Source organism: Nymphalis io, chromosome 6 (assembly GCF_905147045.1).
Source record: "Nymphalis io chromosome 6, ilAglIoxx1.1, whole genome shotgun sequence".
Classification (NCBI taxonomy): domain Eukaryota; kingdom Metazoa; phylum Arthropoda; class Insecta; order Lepidoptera; family Nymphalidae; genus Nymphalis; species Nymphalis io.
The window spans coordinates 3,517,554-3,535,375 of record NC_065893.1 but is presented as its reverse complement, the minus strand read 5'-3'; the positions used below and the strand labels follow the sequence as shown (position 1 = coordinate 3,535,375).

Here is a 17,822-nt window from a genome sequence, read left to right as displayed (position 1 = left end):
ATCACTGATAACTACATTTAGGGACAAAATCGTCTTACTTATGCGTGAAAACACACGCCGGCAATTTTCTTCTTGCTATCGCTTTAACATGAAATAATACGACAACGCACCATTGTATAACCTTCGATATGATATAAGGATTGTTTCTCTGTCTTTTCACTGGATAAGAATCATTTTCTAACATTTTATATGTTACAATAAACAATAAATTGAATGCAAAAATTTAACAATAAACATAATAAACACACCAACGATAAGGGACAAAAGATTTGATAATTCTGTCTCTGTCTAAGCTATTTGTAACGTTATTTTCGTTCTCTTTCTTGTGTAAGTGAGAAGGAAATCGTCATTGCGTCTATTAGTTTCTCTGTCTACGAATCCAATGAAATTCAGAGGGGAGAGGGGAGGGGGCATAGTTTAAGGATTACCAAATAATATATATATATTTTTTTTACTTTTAGATCGATGTTTATCTCGTTTTGTCTAATGGATGGATATCATGGAAAGCTCCTTTTGATTTTAATACTCAGTTTTTTGAAAACATGGTTTCCCTTATCTTATCATCATTCTCAATATTGAATATCTTCTACCAAACCAAATATAGTAATAATAATATCCTGGGACATTATTCACACACGGCCATCTGATCCCAAATTAAGCAGAGCTTATTCTATGGAAACCAGACAACTGATATACTACATATACTACTTTTCTTTTATAAATACATACTTATATAGATAATTACACCCAGACTCAAGACAAACAGACATGTTCATGCACACAAATGTCTGTGCTGGGTGGGAATCGAACCCACAACCTTTGGCGTTAAAGGCAACAAGTATCTACCAACCACGCCAACCGGCTCGACATATATATTAACTATTTTTAAATGTAGACAATTTAACAAATATAGTATGTTAAGTATTATGTCAAGGGAATGGTTCATAATTCATCATCATTATTATGTTTCGCATTATTTAAATCTAATTTTCGCATGTTGAAGTCCTCATTCACATCATCATTTCATCGCCATAATCTCCATCACTATCCTATATATTGATATCAAAATGATCCAACAAAAGTTTGACTTTCCTTGTTGTTCCTTTTAGAGATGATTATCTCTGATGAACGATTTTACTGGATGATGCTTCATTCATACGTAACACCCAAATAACACAAAATGTACTTACTATATATTTCATGTGTGGGTAGCAGTATATTAACTATATTTTTAAAATAGTAGAGAAAAAATTGAGTTTATTTTTATCAAGTTTCAATTTTAATTTACAGTAATATTAAATAACTGAAGTACGAATATTAGATGATTATTTCTTTTATAAAAGCAGAGGGTCTTCGTTGGACTTGATATTCGTTAATAGCTCTTTCATTTTAGCTTTCGCACCATTACCATCAACATAAGCATATCTAGGCAAAGATTTTACAAGTTGTTTTATTAAGCCCAACTTATTGTGTAGAGGTGGTAGAAGAATCTTTTTGGGGTCAACTAAAGTTTTTTAACCAAAGTTTTTTTAAGTTCTATTGTTTTTTGGAGCTATGTTGGTCCGTTGCTCTTCTGTTTCACTCATAAATATAAAACATGGAAACTTTGTAAATCTCTTTTGTTGACCAAGGCGGAAGATAGCAGACAGACAACAAAGAATAAGTATTTCCATAGTGTCACAATCACATAATTTAAACTTGTTTTTGATTTGCCTACAAAAATAAACTTATTTTTATTTAATATTGAAATGTGAGATATTGATGGGTGATACGAAATTTTTGTTATTTTTTTCGGAATCAATCAAAATTACATAAGAATAGTTACAAGTTATTCAAAAAGTTTTTTCATTGTTGGCCTGTGAATAACTAGAGGATCGTATTTTAAAGGCAAAGATAAATTAAACTCAGCTCTTAAAAATAATTGTATATTAGACATACCACTCCCAAACTTACTTTAATAAGAATAAAATGCAAAGCTTCATATCAGTCTTAACACTGGATATAATTGTTTTACAGTAGAATAATTGTGTGTTTTGAGTATTTTCTGGAAATATTATCTGTTGTTCTATCTTACAGATACTTTTATAATATAAAATAGATATATAAATATATAAATTTACACTTACGTCTAAATTATTTTATATTTTTTTTATTAGTGTGTTATAAAAATAATCCATAATTGGTAAAATGTTACATTATCAGCAGTTACATAAAAGATATCTTTTGATTTCAATATTTTATCAGAACCTTGAAATTATTAATTGTCGTTATCATCAGTAAGAACAAAAAATCCTTATTTATTAATTAGTCTGCTACTTTTTCAAAATATTTCCTCTTTTCAGCTGGATTAGGTATGATCTGGAAAATATCAGATGTATTTGTAAATCTGTCTGCCTGAATGACAAATGCATTATATGATATTTATATGAATTAACATTTGTAATATATTAATACAAAGAATCAGACCTAAAATTTGCATATAAATCCCAATAATTATACTTGGAAAACTAAAAAAAACTTGTGAATTATATACAAAAGCAATACTTACAGTATCCTGCCCTGGTTTCCAGCCAGCGGGGCATACTTCACCATGGTTGTCAGTATACTGGAATGCTTGAACCAATCTCAATGTCTCATCTACTGATCTTCCCACGGGCAAATCATTCATTGTAATTTGTCTCAGAATTCCTTTATCATCAATAATAAATAATCCTCTCAATGTGTGTCCCAAATCTTCTAAATATACTCCATAATCTTTAGCAATAGAATGTGTAAGATCACTAAGGAGAGGTATGTTAATTTTACCGAGTCCACCCTCTTTACGAGGTGTATTGATCCAAGCAAGGTGAGTAAAATGAGAGTCTACTGAACAAGCCACTACCTCAGTATTAATTTTTTTAAATTCCTCTATCCTTTCAGAGAATGCTAAAATTTCAGTAGGACATACAAATGTGCTGAAAAAAATATCCTATTGTAATGCTATAAAAACAATGCATATATACTGCCAAGATAAGTGAGTGTGTATAAACAAACATAATAATACAATAGCTAATAATATTAATACTTACAAATCCAATGGATAAAAGAAAAATACCAAGTATTTTCCTTTAAAACTGGATAATGAAAGCTGTGTAACTTCTCCGTTAACTATCGCCGTCGCCTCCCACTCCGGAGCCGGTTTTGAGACTAAAACATAGCGACGTAAAGTGCTTATTATAAATAAATAATAATTTAAAAAACTATCGAGTTTCTTGTCGAAACTTACTCATGGCTTTAGTAAATTGTAGTTTATGATCAATCTTTCTTGCACCACCGGGAAAAACATTGCCGCTTCCAAAAGTATAACACGAATCACTTTCAAATATTGTTGAGTTACATGATGATATATAAAATATTAATATAATGAAATTTGTGATTATTTTATTCATTATAAAATTCGAAAACTAATAAGGTACCAATATACTTTTAAATCTAGTGGGCAGTGAAAATGTCAAATATTTAATATATGACACGTCTGTGGTTTTTTTTATGATAAGAAAAATAAAGCTGTACTGATACATAATGATAAAGATAAATTTTTAACGTAGGATTAAGCTATGTTTATACATTACATAAAGTACATACATATAAATATATTCAACAAAAACTTTAAAATTCAATAAGTTTATATTTAAAATTATTTTCTTTGGTAAATTGGAAATATTATTAGTAGCTTTTAAAGTTTATTTAATTTAAATTACAGGTTATTATTAATTGTTTTCGAAAATTTTGAAATTCAGACATAAGTAATTTAAAAATTAAATCAACTTTAATTATAATAGCAATATAGTCTAATGATAGTCAATATAAAGTTAGCTTACTAAGAAGAAGTCCAGACCATAAGGCTGGTATTAATATAGTCTAGTAGTAAAAATAGTTTTTATACTAACGTGGGACATTTACAAGCTGATACTTATTCTAATATTGACAATTTATTAACATTGGACTACAATTCTCATTATTCTAAATAAATTACGTACTATTACTTTTTTATGTTTATTTTAAAATAAAACAGTCAAAAGTGAAGTCAAATGAAATCCAAAAAGTGTCCACAGTGTTTACTGAGATTGTTTGTGCATAGCGTACCGAACGAAATTTTATTTAGTTTTCTTTGCCTTTAATCTATAATACTGAAACTTTGAAAGTTATGTGAAGTAAATATGATGTGTAGTATTTTCCTTATTTATGATTAAATATCTGTTAAATCCATTAAAAAAAAAACGCTTATTATATCTTTGTATTCGAGACTGTTTTATTTATTATCTGTTTTGCATCGTTCGCATTCGCAATCGCACCGAATGTTGTATTTCTACTTTCGTAATATAATTTATTTGTATTTGCTTGAAATAAATTAAAAATGTTTTTGTTATCGTATTTTAAATCATTTTCTTAAGTTTGGTTCTTTTCAAGTCCATCGCAACGAGTTGCGGTAAGTGTTTGTAGCTTACTTTAAATGTATCCACTTGTCGTTCATTATGGCGGTCTGATTACATTGAGTTTTATGTTTGGACTTTAAAACATGAAAAACTTTCGATAAGAAATATTATATTCTGGTGATCTTATTTAACAGTGAATGTTATCAGCGATACATGTTTTAGATGGACGGACCAGACGAAGGCGTTTTAGATGTGGATTTATTAGCTGACGATGGGTCTGACGACGAATGTGAAGCCCCGCCGTCTTCAGGTACTTGTTAATTTGCCATTAATAAATATTTTTTCATTTCCATAATTTAAAAATACAGCTTTCTAAACTACACTTTAGAGCAAAAATTAAAGATCATTAGAAAACGCTTTATTTTTAAAAACATTCACTAAAACTTTTAAAGTTCGTCTTAAAAATACTAGTAACAAAATTTTTTTAAATTTCGATAGACTTCTATGCAGGCCCTGCTTCAACACCAACATCATGTGCATCATCACCTCGCGGTGAGGAGCCGGCCTCTCCCCTTGCCGTGGTATCACAGCCAGCATTCTTCCACCATCAAACATACACTCGCCCATTCTTTACATCAGGCAGAAGGGGACCTGGAAGACCTCGTAAAGAAGGAGCCAAGTTAGCACGTGAAGGAAAGATAGTGAGACGGTAACAGAAAATCTTTATCTATTTTTTAAATATTATGATGTACTTCAAGAACTTAACTGGACTCTTTCTTTATTACAGCTACAGAGGAAATCCAGGTTCGGTAAGAGGAGCTAAAAGACACAGAAGCAGCCGTGATGAAGCTCTTGATGACATGTTGGATGAAGATGATTTTACCATGCCTGCTCCCGAGGAACCACCATACACTCCAGAAAAATGGTAACCTACCATTTAAAATTAAACAGCCATGTACATAAAACAATATAATTTATTTTTTAAATAATCTTTATTTACATTCTGTTAGGCCTGGCAAAGTTTGTGCCTTATGCAATCTAAGTGAGCGCAGTCAACTTGGACAAGGAGAAATGAGGCAGACAGCTTGTAATATAGAAGGAGAAGGTAGTTCTACACCAAGCATAAGTAATTCTGGAAATGCCACACCCACGAGTATAACAACTCCCAACACACCTACTCTTCCTTTACCTGCTGGATTGGCCTCACCACCACCTGAGATGCTTGATATTAATCAGCAGCAACAAGTTCTTCCTCTAAGCAGACGTCAAAAAGCATTTAACAAGTGCAAGCAAGTATCAATAAATATTAAAGTAAATAAATGGAATACATTTTATTTAGAAACATTTTTAATATAATGTGTAAATTATATTTTTAGAACCCCACTTTACAACATGGAGCATACTGACGAACTCTCAATTATTGGATTTTCTGAGACACTAGAGTTACCTGCAGTAGTATCCTCAGGAATGTTTTATGTCCATCGTTGTTGTCTTGAATTCAGCCCTCCATTTCAAGATCAAGTTGCTGCTGCATGTACATCTGATGAGGATAAAGACCAATTAGAAGAAGCTAGGATTAGAGGAATCGTTACTACAGCTCTTACTAGAAAATGTTCCTTCTGTCAGAGATATGGGGCCAGCATACCATGCAAGGTAATATATTATGTTAATTTATTACAAACAGAATAAGATGTGTAATAAAATATTTTTTTAACACTAACTTTTTTTTTTCCAGATGAGTTGTAGTAAATATTTTCATCTGCCTTGTGTTCTCGCATCTGGAGGCTTTATGGATTTTCAAACAAAGTCTTCTTTTTGTAAGGATCATTTGTACCAAGCACCTCTTGTATGTGAGTATGTTATGCAAATAATTATTTTACTGCCATTATTTGTAATGTATATTACCTACCATTTGTGAATATTTTATTGTTAAATATTTCAGGCACTGCAGATATTGATTGCAGAACTTGTCGAACAATTGGCGACATGTCCAATCTTATGACATGTGTTACTTGCGGAGCGCATTATCATGGCACCTGTGTAGGACTCAAGCAATTGCCTGGTAAAATATATATAAAAAAATTTTCATTATGTTATAACATTGCATTGAACAAAAAAAAAAATTTGAACCTTTGATTCCCAAGTTACAATATAGTTGCTAGCTGATAGTGACAGTGTAGCATGTGGTATCGTGAATCCACAGGTGTACGTGCGGGCTGGTCGTGCCGCGGGTGCCGCGTGTGCCAGGTGTGCCGCGGCGAGGGAGGCGCGGGCGTGGGTGCGGGCGAGGCGCGGGCCGTGGCGTGCGAGCACTGCGACAAGCTGTACCACGCCATGTGCCTGCGCCCCGTCATGGCCACGGTGCCCAAGTACGGCTGGAAGTGCAAGTGTTGCCGCGTGTGCTCCGACTGCGGCGCGCGCTCGCCCGGCGCCGGCCCGTCGTCTCGCTGGCACGCGCACTACACGGTGTGCGACTCGTGCTACCAGCAGCGCAACAAGGGCTCCTGCTGTCCGCTGTGTCGCCGTGCCTACCGCGCCGCCGCCTACCGCGATATGATCCGCTGCTCCACGTGTCGCAGGTGCCGCACTCGTTTTTGAGCCATTTTTATCAATTAAGATTTTTTTACTGCGGTATTTTCTGGCTTATAAAGATGTATTTTTTTTAGATATGTCCACGGAATGTGTGATCCGGAAGCGGACCCACAGCAGTATAGGCAGAAAAAAGAACAGAACCCTGGATATGAATATAGTTGTCCTATATGTAAATCGAATATGTTGGCAGGCTCTAAGTCTGGTTGTAAGTACTTTAATTATTAGTAGTTATATTTATTATTGCTTATGTTTATTATATTTATATATTGCTTATTTAAAGCATTCGAAGAAGACAACATGGCATCAACATCACAAGACTCCTCTTTCGGCGATGATAATTCGCAAGACCAGGATCCACTTGCCATTGAACCAAAGGTATGTGTAATGTGTAAAATATGTATTATTTTTATTGTATTATTAATTAAGTTTACTTTTATTTCTCAGGCAGATGTAGGTCTCGGAAAAGGCAAACCTTACACAGTGTCTTCGAAAGTAGCGAAAAAAAAGATTGGTGGTTATAAACTTAAGGGTGGGTTTCCTCCCGCTGGCAAATTGGGTTTCCAAAAGCGTCAAAGGTCTGTTTTGGACTTTGGTCGAAAACGAGGATCTAAACCTAAGATGCGAGGAGTGTTCGGTGTTCCTGGACTAGGCTTACAAAGGCCACAAGCTCCTGACAATAAAACATCTGAAGATGACCCAGGTATATATTAAACAGAGTAATTGGTTTGTAGACTCAGCACAGTAACATGTAACTGTAAAAATAACTAACGTTGGGTACATTACAAAATGCTATATCATAGTATATTGTTTTTTAGGAGTGGAAAACAAATTAGTCTTGTGTTCAAGTAAAGATAAATTTGTACTGACTCAAGACTTGTGCGTCATGTGCGGGGCTATCGGTACAGACTCGGAAGGATGCCTCATAGCGTGCTCCCAGTGCGGGCAAACGTATCATCCCTACTGTGTCAACATTAAGGTATTCAATCTCGTTGCATTGGTAGTGGTACACGGGAGCCGGTCGAACTCTCGGCGTCCCAGTGTGTACAGTGTCGTATATCAACAGGTGTCGCAAGTGATCGTCAGTCTCGGCTGGCGCTGCCTCGACTGCACGGTGTGCGAGGGCTGCGGGTCGCGCGGTGACGAGCCGCTGCTGGTGCTGTGCGACGACTGCGACACGGCCTGGCACACGTACTGCGCCCGCCCCGCGCTGCCCGAGGTGCCGCGCGGCGCCTGGCGCTGTGGGCGCTGTCGCCGCTGCCTCGTGTGCGGCACGCGCGACACGCCGCTCTGGTGCGACAACTACACAGGTCAGTCTAGCGCGACGCGCACTGGCGCCCTCCTGCCGTGCGTCTCTCACGACTGTCTTCTCCGCAGAGTGCTCGCCGTGCGCGTCGCTGGTGATGTGTTGCGTGTGCTCCGAGCCCTACTCCGATGGCGAACTCATCATCCAGTGTACCGCGTGCTCGCGGTGGCTGCACGCCGCCTGCGACTCCATCCGCGGCGAGGCCGACGCCGAAACCTGCTGTCGCGCCGGGTACGCGTTTTATTTTACACTTTAGAATTTAAAAGTATTCTCTCGCGTTCTCTTAAAATTGTAGAATTGTCAAATCTTTCTTAAAAATGAAGTAGGGGCTATAGTGACGTTCGCTCCGGCGGCAGGTACAAGTGCGTGCTGTGCCGCGGGCGCGAGGTGCCGCCGCCGCACGTGGCGCGCGCGGCGCTGCCGGCGGCGGGCGGCGCGGGCGCGGCGGGCGCGGACGGCGAGGAGCGCGCGGCGGCTCGGCCGCGCCTCACGCCGCTGGCGCTGGGGCTGGCGGGCGAGTACTACGTGGACGACGTGTGCCTGTCGCAGCGCGGCGCCCACCACATGAAGCAGCTGGAGGCGGAGATGGGTATCACGCACACACGCCGCAAGAGGAGGTTCAAGAACGAGAACACCGAGAAGGACGCCGGTGAGACTATATTATGATACTAGTCGATATCTCTGATAGAGTTACTTGGTTCTTTTGCTTTGAGATTTATTAATCTATCTATCGCTTCGGAGAAATTTCTTCGAGGAGTGTTTGATTGTAAAATTATTAAATAATTATAAAAGCAAGTATCTAACGTCGACTTTTATATGTTGGACGCTCGCATTTGGATTAGAAATAATGGCATCTATTGAAACAGTGGTTCAGAATGCAGAAGGAGAGATGGGAGACGACACCAAGCCTGACAGCACTGCTGAAGTTAAAGAGGAACCTGGTAAGGCTTCTTTTTAGTACTATTTAATAACAAAATTTGGTACACTTTAAACAATTGCAAATTGTTATAATAAAATGTTGTGATTGAAATGAAATCTAAAAAAATTATCTTAATACCTCTTTATGACAGGCTTGATATCCAACACTAGTCTTAAAGAAGGCATTTTATGGAATGTTGCAAATGATGGACCAGTACCTGAAGGCTTCACTATTTATACAACGGATTCAGGCCTCACTGTACTGCGGAGGAAACGACAGAGAAATTTGAACAAGCTCGGCATTGGAGGTTTCGTTGTGCGACAAAGACACACGAACGCCAAAGCCCAAGCGGATGATGACAAAGAAGGAGACGGAACACAAGGCTCTGGAGGTAATATTCGTGTAGACAAATAGTGAAAACTGTAGCTTATGTATAAGTATATCATTTTCACTATGTTTTTTAGAATCGCCAAGTAATAAACGTAAACCACGTCGCAAACCGCGTTCAAAACTGATGGAGCAATTTCCCTCTTACATGCAAGAAGCGTTTTTCGGCAAGGATCTTCTTGAGCCGACCAAACCCGCCGTCAGTTCTACAGGTAAGTTACGGATATCGAATATCGATTGTTGTTAATTATATAGTTTGCGAGTAACTAAATAAATGTTACTATTTGATATTATAAAAATAAGCGAACACAGAAAAATAAATTGGCATTTCTATCTCTCAGTGGGATGTTGCCGCTTCAAATTATTTTTTTTTTTCTTTTTTATAGAATAGGAAGGCGGACGAGCATATGGGCCACCTGATGGTAAGTGGTCACCAACGCTCTTAGACATTAGCATTGTAAGAAATGTCAACCATCGCTTACATATCCAATGCGCCACCAACCTTGGGAACTAAGATTTTATGTCCCTTGTGCCTGTAATTACACTGGCTCACTCACCCTTCAAACCGGAACACAACAATACCAAGTACTAATAATGATGTATCTATCTGTAACGGAATATGAAATACACAATAAATAGCTCGGCTAGTAATGTGGAGTACTTCCGCCCGCAGTGTCGCTGGGCGAGGGCGAGGCGGCGCGCGCCACGCCCGACGCGTACCGCGACGCGCGCGAGCTGGACAACTCCGACAGTGACGCCGACGACGTGCTGGCCGCGCTCTGCGCCTTCAACGACCACGACTGCAGCGTCTTCATCACGCTTAACTCGGTACGCCTCCGCTCGCCGCGCCCGCCACCCGCGCGCCCTCGTTGTCCGACTGTTCACGGCTATTTTTCGTTTTAACGTAGGAGGAGTCGGACCTCCTTCGGAGTCTGAAACCGAAGGAGGAGAAGGAGGACGGACTGAGCGCGTCGAGTTCGGATTGCGTGAAGATTAAAACGGAGGCCTCCGAGGAGGGGCAGTTGAAACACACGGAGGACTCCACAGCTCTCAAAAATGCTATTTTGGGTCCGCAGTCGAACGAGCCTGAGCAGGCTCCTCCGGAAACCCCGACGCACGTTCCCAAGACTGAAACTATTAGTACCGGTGAATTGACATACTTTTATACATGTTGTATTATTTATTGTACAAATGATATTAAATTCCATTCAATGCAATAATTCAACCACACTAGCCATTATAGTTTTCTTTGAATATTGTAGAGGTTATTAATATATAAACAGACACGGGCGGCTCGTCGCAGTCGTCGACCATCTCCCCAAAGGACGAGCTGTCTCTGCTGGGCGTGAACCTGGACGCGATGGTGCGCGACTCGCTGCCCGACATGGACAGCAACGACGTCGATGAGATATTCAAGGGCGTGCTCACCGACGACTCGCAGGTAAGTCTCACGAACCACGTATGTATCAATACACCGTGCTGCTCCACTACAGGTGGCTACTTGGTCGAAATGCATATAATTAAATTTTAACCGAATTATGCAAGTTTTTTTACGATATTTTCCTTTACTACCAAGCATGAAGAATAAGCGCGTAGTCTCATTGGTGTGAACCTGGATTTGAACTCGTGATACTCGGTTAAGAATTTCTTATTTTACTAGCTTTGATTAAAGTATACACACAATGAAGTTTCTGTTTCTGTCTCGTTCACTGTAACTGATGATTAGATGGTATTTTTAACATTGTATATCGTACCATAATGCGGCCCTATTATAAAGTTATAGTTACATCCATATTAGTCACATAAAAAAGTATTTATTTGTGTAGGAATCGCAAGAATCATCGGTATCATATGTGAATTCTATGGCGGGCACCCCATACTCGCAACAGCGACAGCAGCTACAAAGTCCTATGGAGTACACCTCGCCATATCATACTGAATTCGGAAGCAAGTAAGTGTAGTTTAAATAAGGTATTACAACCTAAGGTAGTACTATAAACCGCTAAAAATGCAAAATGCATTTCTATTTTACATTTTCAAATTTCGCGCGAAATTTGACAAAAACGCTGGACGCAGTGGACACCATATTGGATGACCTGTGGTCATGACGATATTTGAATGATATATTTTTAGATTTTTTCTCGAATAGAGTAAAAACCCTTTAGTATTAAAAGTATGTATGTTTTGCGTTACTCAAACGAGCCCGTGTCGTTGTGTGCAGCAGCTCGCTGAGCCCGCTGTACGGCGACGGCGCGGCGGGCGCGTGGGCCGAGCAGCCCGCGCCGCCGCCCTCCTACAACCAGCGCAGCGCCGACAAGATGCGCGCCGACGAGAGTGAGTACTCCTCGCCGGCCATTCTCGCCGTGCCCACTCGTGCCGCCCTCAACGTTGCTCTGTGCTAGGTCTCGGCTCCGCGGCGACCATCTCCGCCGTGCTGTACGCCAACACCAACCACCCCGAGTGGAAGACCGAGTTCCCGAACTGGGTGGATCGTTGCAAGCAAATTCTTAAGAAGTGGCGCGCCCTGCCTTCCGAGCAGAAGGCGCCGTACTTGCAGCGCGCCAGAGACAACCGTAGCGCCATCCGCATGAAGAAGGCGCAGCAGGTACGTGCCGTCCCGCCCGCGTGTGTGCTAACCACTACTCACTGTGTTGTACTCATCGCCGTGTGCCGTGTCCGCCTCCCTGGCCCGACCTCTCCACTCCTGGCTTCCCGCACCTAACCCCTCCCAGCTTATAAATACTTGTCTGCTCCATTACTAATTTTAATAATTTTGAGAAGTCAGATTAACTAATTTTACTTTTTTGTCGATGGACAGTCGTCGAAAAATGGCCGTTCCGGGACATTGGCCGTTCCAGATCATTGGACGCCTGTTGAATCATCATTCTACAGGCGTCCAATGATCGTACAGTATTAGTTCATATTGGTTAGTCTGCCTAAACAGCATTTCAGAAAATGGCACTTAGTTTCTTAGTGCAGATGATATTAAAAAAATGTTTTTTTCTTATTGACAAATATTTATTAGCTATTACTGTTAACGGTAATTTTATGTCATATAATTAATTGATTAGTCTTCGATATCCAATGTTTGAGAATATTAGTGATAGAAAAGACTACTCGCTGACTATACTACTAAGACTATAAGTATATATGTAATAGAAGTTTGTGCTATGTAATTTTAATAGTATTACGAACACAAAATGCTTCATATCCATCACAGATTTATGATTGTATAGTGGGCTGTAGACTCTGACGCTTGCGAAGCTAGAAAAGCTGTAAATATAAAGCTCTTGATATTTATTTAAATCTGTATTTACCGGTAAACATTGTATCGAATTAAAATTTTATGATTTCAATTATTCTTACTTAAAATAATCAAAAATATTTTATTCTGTCATACTAATACATCAATCGTTCATAATAATTGTAATTAAAAAAACATTTTCTTTGAACAGACTTACTACTAATCGTAAATTAAAAATTCTATAAAAATCATGTTTATAAAATATAGATAGAAATTCAAAAACTTTTTTCTAAAACATCGAATTATATATATTTTTCGGTAATATTTCCTACAAAAAAATAGATCAAATGAGATCTACAGCGCACTAATTGTAATTAGTATATAATAATATTGTATTCATATATTTTATTTTATTAAGAGTGCTATTGCACTTTAATGTTATTTTGTTTTTTCTCTGTAAAAATAACATAATAAGAAAAAAGTCTTATATGTAGTAATAGTAATTATATTTTGTTAAATTTTTGAGAATACAGTTCGACTATGTAATAATCTCTAGAGATCTTTTCCTGTGTAGAATATTGTCGATTTGATTTTTATTAAATATAACATTCATTTCGATTTTATCATCGAACTCGACAATGTCTCACATGTTTCTCGCTTAGTATTCTACGATGACCGTCTCCGTACATGGAACCGCGAAATTGAAAGCGTTAGTCGCACAGTCGAAGCGTAAAAATCTGTCGAGGTCGTCATGGTAGGAGTCTAAGAAGGGAAGTACTAAGCGTTGGTTGGGGCGGCAGAGCTCGAGCGGCGCAGCGGAAGCGGAGGGCGGGCGCTCCCCCGCGGGGGCGCCGCCGCCGGCCGCGCCCAGTACGCCCAGCGCGTCGCCCGTCGCGCACGCCGCACCCGCCGCCGGCGCATCCGCCCCCGCCCCCGCCGCCAGTGTGGCCGCGCCCGTCGCGGCGAGCGGCGCACCGAGCGGCACGGTTCGCGCGCCTAACGTGACGGTGACGGCGGGCGGGCTCCTGGAGGCGGACGCGCACATCCGCGTGCTCACCCCCTCCGAGATCATGCGCACGCTGCCGCGCCTCGCGCCCCCACCCGCGCACCTCGCGCACCTCGCGCACCTCCCGCACCTCGCCCACCTCGCGCCATACACGGTACTCTCTCCGAGCGCTCGCATATGCACGCACCCGTACACCGTTCCGCTCTTTCTATGCCTGGATGTTAAACTGTCCGACCTACTTAACGTGACACATTTTTATTCAATATCTTATTTTAAAGTTTATATTGAGTAAATTGTATTTAGTTTTATTTTGCTTCCGTTTTCATTATTAAGGAAGTCAGATTAGTGGACGATATCATTAATAAGTAATTTTAAAATCCTTACTTAACAAGGTTATAATTTAATTCAAAGAATTTTAAAAACCATGAAACTCCAGAACTCGACAAATAAACAGATTTCACGTTATTTACCAAAACTACAAAAGTTAAAATATTAGTTTATATATAATAAAATATTACATATTGTTATTTTAATCTTACTACTCTCCTGGAACACCACACTACCACATGTACAATGTCACACACACACAAAACCAAATAAGTGTGTATGCGAGTTGCTTTTCGGACATTGTTGGGTGATCCTTCGCGCTGACTTCGTTAATATTTTGTTTAATTAATTTCTAAATTTTGACTTCACCCAACAAATTTTGGCTGTTTAATGGCGTTGTAAGCTGTGTGATTATTATTTTTTTATTTTCTTTTAGCTTATTTTTTTTTTTAATTCGAGGACACAACTCTCAAAACGCCTCCCGGACTCGCGTCCTCTGTATCCGTAACGTTGTTTATTTTAATTTACGCTTTGTCTTGGTAGTGTTGGCTTTAACATTGGATTTTGGTGGCTGGTACTGGTGTGCTAACAATTCTAACCAATTTTTTATATGTAGACCGACATTTTGTTGCATTTTTATGCTCATGAAATTTTGTAAATTAGATCTAAGTTTCCAGGTAATAGCGTAACGTAAAATGATAAGACTAATGATGATTTACAATTATCTTTTTCGTAGTTTATAAGTTTTATATTTTTTTTAATAAACAATAATTTCAATATTTCATATAAATTAGTTTAATAATTCATTAACTGCGTAACATTAAATTGAATAATATATTAATCATTTATTTTACTAATTCACAGATAATGTAATTTAAAATGAAGAATTAACTAGCATGTTAAAGCAATTCTAAATATAAAAAAATAATATGTTCATATTAACCGTCATATATTCTTAAATGAGATTCATAAATATGTAAAACTAGAACTATATAGCACTCTTAAAGATATATATAGATGTACAGCTCTGTAATTACTTTGCATGTCATTGTTGGTAGAAATTTATTTTAAATATTTTTTTAAGATTTGGCACGTTTTTTTTAGTATCGATTTAAAAATGTATTATATTATAGAATGAATGCCCCTTTAATGTATTTTTGTTATGATAGGAAATTATTTATCTTGCACATTATCGTAATATAACATTGAAGCTTTAGTTATGTAATATACATACCAGTAGTTCATTTGAAATTAGCCATTCCGCAGACTCAGTTCGGCGGTTAATAATGTAAATCAAATATCAGTATTTAAAAAAATACCTCATCCTCGAGGCGACGAATGCCTCGTTATTCCCGAGCGCTCGCACGAAACTAACGCGTCGGTGTCGGTGCAGGAGCAGGAGCGCGCGTGCAGCCAGCAGCGCAGCGCGCGCGAGGCCGAACAGGAGCGCCAGTGGAAGCAGCTGCAGCAGATGCGCCAGCAGCAGACGCAGCAGCAGCAGCAGATCATACACGACCAGAGGATACAAGGTATCTCTATATTACGCGTCGTCGACGATGACATAATATTATGTTGACGAGTAAACGATTAGCGTGAGGTTAAAAAACTTGTATCGGTACATATTAAATGTAGTGCAAATGAGAGCGAGTGTCGGGTCCACAAGTTGTAATATAATCAGCATGTAGCGTGTACTGTTGAAGCAGCGATGCAGCGCCTGCGCGGCGCGGAGGGCTCCCCGCCGCCCGCGCCCGCCCCCGCACCCGACGCGCCGCGCGCCGCCTTCCCCGCGCAGCGCTTCCCGCTGTACGCCACCAGCGACGACATCAACCGCCAGCTGCGCGACCTGCTGCAGCGACACCCCGACAAGATGTGGCCGCCGCGTGAGTGTCCCGTTCCGTGTGCCGTGCCGATCTGGCAGGGAGCGTTCCGCGCTGACGGCGTCTCTCGTCCCGCAGAGTCGTCGGGCGAGGAGGGCGCGGAGGGCGGCGCGTTCCGCTCGCCGCTGCCGGTGGCGGTGCGCGCGCGTGCGCCGGCCGGCCCGCCCGCGCCGCTGCAGCACCGCACGGATCACGGTCAGTGCTCAGCGATATTGTATATTCTTTTTAGCCGCACGCTGTTTGTTACGTAGTTTTTTCTCCGGCGTTCGCATTTTTACGCACCAATATTAATCAATTTGTGAAACTCTTGATTGTAGTGATCATTCAACATCGACTCGTGGCCGCCGAAAATTCTCAGATACAACAGATCATTGGAACCTCGAACGCCACACAAATAATGGAGCAAAAACAAATGGCTGCATCACATGGAAACGGTTCGGAATAAAACTATTACATTGCTGTCAAAATCACTATATTCATTTGGCTTATATAAGTTGCAATGAAAATTGAGATTTTATCAGAAAGTTATAATGAAATTTGTAACTTGTGGATATAATCTACCTCCACAATCGTTCTTCAAGTTGACTCAAGACATGATCGACTTGATTTTTGTGTGGAGAATAGTAATAGGTATTCGATTTTATAAATCATTTGGCTTGCTTAACTAAGTGAATTCTTTGTTTTTTTTTTAAGTCTAAATGTATAAATCATTTACCAACACATGTTTATAACTCAATAGACTGATGCAACAATACTAGAGTTTATTTCAAAACTTTAATACTCTTATACTTAGGCTGAAAGAGAAATCAAATCGAAATGTTTACGGATGAAAAATTTAAATTGAGATACTGCTTTAATAAGAATATAATGATATAAATAATAAAAAACATTACTTGCAAAACCATTACAATGAATTTGATATTTTCTGTTTTAAATATTTGACAATGATAAGTAGAGCTAAAGAAAATTCATATATTAACAAATTATAAATTGTTGCATTTTATAATAATTATTATTTATTAATAAGCCCCATCTATTGGCACATTAAGGAACTGGATACAGTTTTACAGTTATTGAATAGCTATATTACATATATTGACTGCCTCGTTGGTCTAGTAGCTTGATGTAAAGCCGCAGACCCGGAGGTCCTGGGTTCAATTCCCAGGACAGGCCGATAAAAAGTTATTGAGTTTTTCTGTCAGAAAATTCTCAGTAGCACCCCGGAGTCTGGAAGTTGGAAGTGTGTACACTCCCGTGCCTCGGAAAGCAGTAGGTCATGCGCCTGAACTCTTTCCTGTCGTGTCGGATTGCCGTTCCATCTGATCATGAGAGATAGGGAATGAAGAGTGCACTTGTGTTTGCGCACACACTTGTGCACTATGATATCTCCTGCGTAGTTGGCTACTCTCTCTTGGCCGCCGTGGCCGAAATCGGCATGGAGGACAATATTTATGTATATTGAAACTTATTTACAGTTAACTAATATCTATGTGTTATTCAGCTTTATTAAACCAATTACTAAAGACTATGTAACTATGAAATTCAGAAGCCCGTCACAAGTGAACTTTTCTATAGTGTCATCGATGTTATCCTGTAAATATATAACAATAATAATAATGTGTAATATTTTTGTAGTATCGAATATGGATAAGCAAGAGACCGGTGCCGATCAAGGAACTGACGAAATGGACATCGGGGACATGGATAAACTCGAGCAAGATACGGGAAATATAGGGGAGGTAGAGAGACTTA

General features: G+C 39.3%; 2 protein-coding genes across 3 annotated transcripts in view; one reads left to right on the top strand and one right to left on the bottom strand.

Annotated features, from left to right (window-relative positions):
* Positions 1 to 1,911: 1,911 nt before the first annotated feature.
* On the bottom strand, positions 1,912 to 3,524 carry LOC126769107 (peroxiredoxin-4). The gene is made up of 4 exons (XM_050487653.1): positions 3,266 to 3,524; positions 3,069 to 3,186; positions 2,549 to 2,954; positions 1,912 to 2,358 (listed from the first exon to the last, which is right to left on the bottom strand). The coding sequence occupies exons 1-4, from the start codon at positions 3,426 to 3,428 to the stop codon at positions 2,305 to 2,307; spliced, it is 741 nt and encodes a 246-aa protein (XP_050343610.1). The 5' UTR covers positions 3,429 to 3,524; the 3' UTR covers positions 1,912 to 2,304.
* A 797-nt stretch (positions 3,525 to 4,321) lies between these two features.
* Positions 4,322 to 17,822, top strand: part of LOC126769106 (histone-lysine N-methyltransferase 2C-like) — a 31,617-nt gene continuing 18,116 nt past the window's right edge. Inside the window, exons 1-31 of one of the 2 annotated variants that reach the window (XM_050487650.1) lie at positions 4,322 to 4,468; positions 4,638 to 4,725; positions 4,914 to 5,124; positions 5,203 to 5,340; positions 5,426 to 5,704; positions 5,792 to 6,068; positions 6,151 to 6,265; positions 6,358 to 6,477; positions 6,619 to 6,994; positions 7,082 to 7,212; positions 7,288 to 7,382; positions 7,452 to 7,707; positions 7,823 to 7,983; positions 8,071 to 8,314; positions 8,382 to 8,541; positions 8,667 to 8,959; positions 9,153 to 9,251; positions 9,381 to 9,620; positions 9,694 to 9,828; positions 10,290 to 10,444; positions 10,525 to 10,762; positions 10,900 to 11,057; positions 11,443 to 11,567; positions 11,838 to 11,950; positions 12,019 to 12,221; positions 13,661 to 13,846; positions 15,587 to 15,722; positions 15,879 to 16,073; positions 16,149 to 16,265; positions 16,388 to 16,504; positions 17,706 to 17,809. In XM_050487650.1, the coding sequence (XP_050343607.1) occupies positions 4,638 to 4,725; positions 4,914 to 5,124; positions 5,203 to 5,340; positions 5,426 to 5,704; positions 5,792 to 6,068; positions 6,151 to 6,265; positions 6,358 to 6,477; positions 6,619 to 6,994; positions 7,082 to 7,212; positions 7,288 to 7,382; positions 7,452 to 7,707; positions 7,823 to 7,983; positions 8,071 to 8,314; positions 8,382 to 8,541; positions 8,667 to 8,959; positions 9,153 to 9,251; positions 9,381 to 9,620; positions 9,694 to 9,828; positions 10,290 to 10,444; positions 10,525 to 10,762; positions 10,900 to 11,057; positions 11,443 to 11,567; positions 11,838 to 11,950; positions 12,019 to 12,221; positions 13,661 to 13,846; positions 15,587 to 15,722; positions 15,879 to 16,073; positions 16,149 to 16,265; positions 16,388 to 16,504; positions 17,706 to 17,809 (5,265 nt within the window). In that variant the 5' untranslated portion in view covers positions 4,322 to 4,468. Of the gene's footprint in view, positions 4,469 to 4,637; positions 4,726 to 4,913; positions 5,125 to 5,202; positions 5,341 to 5,425; positions 5,705 to 5,791; positions 6,069 to 6,150; positions 6,266 to 6,357; positions 6,478 to 6,618; positions 6,995 to 7,081; positions 7,213 to 7,287; positions 7,708 to 7,822; positions 7,984 to 8,070; positions 8,315 to 8,381; positions 8,542 to 8,666; positions 8,960 to 9,152; positions 9,252 to 9,380; positions 9,621 to 9,693; positions 9,829 to 10,289; positions 10,445 to 10,524; positions 10,763 to 10,899; positions 11,058 to 11,442; positions 11,568 to 11,837; positions 11,951 to 12,018; positions 12,222 to 13,660; positions 13,847 to 15,586; positions 15,723 to 15,878; positions 16,266 to 16,387; positions 16,505 to 17,705; positions 17,810 to 17,822 lie in introns of both variants that reach the window. The other variant, XM_050487652.1, reaches the window with a different exon arrangement.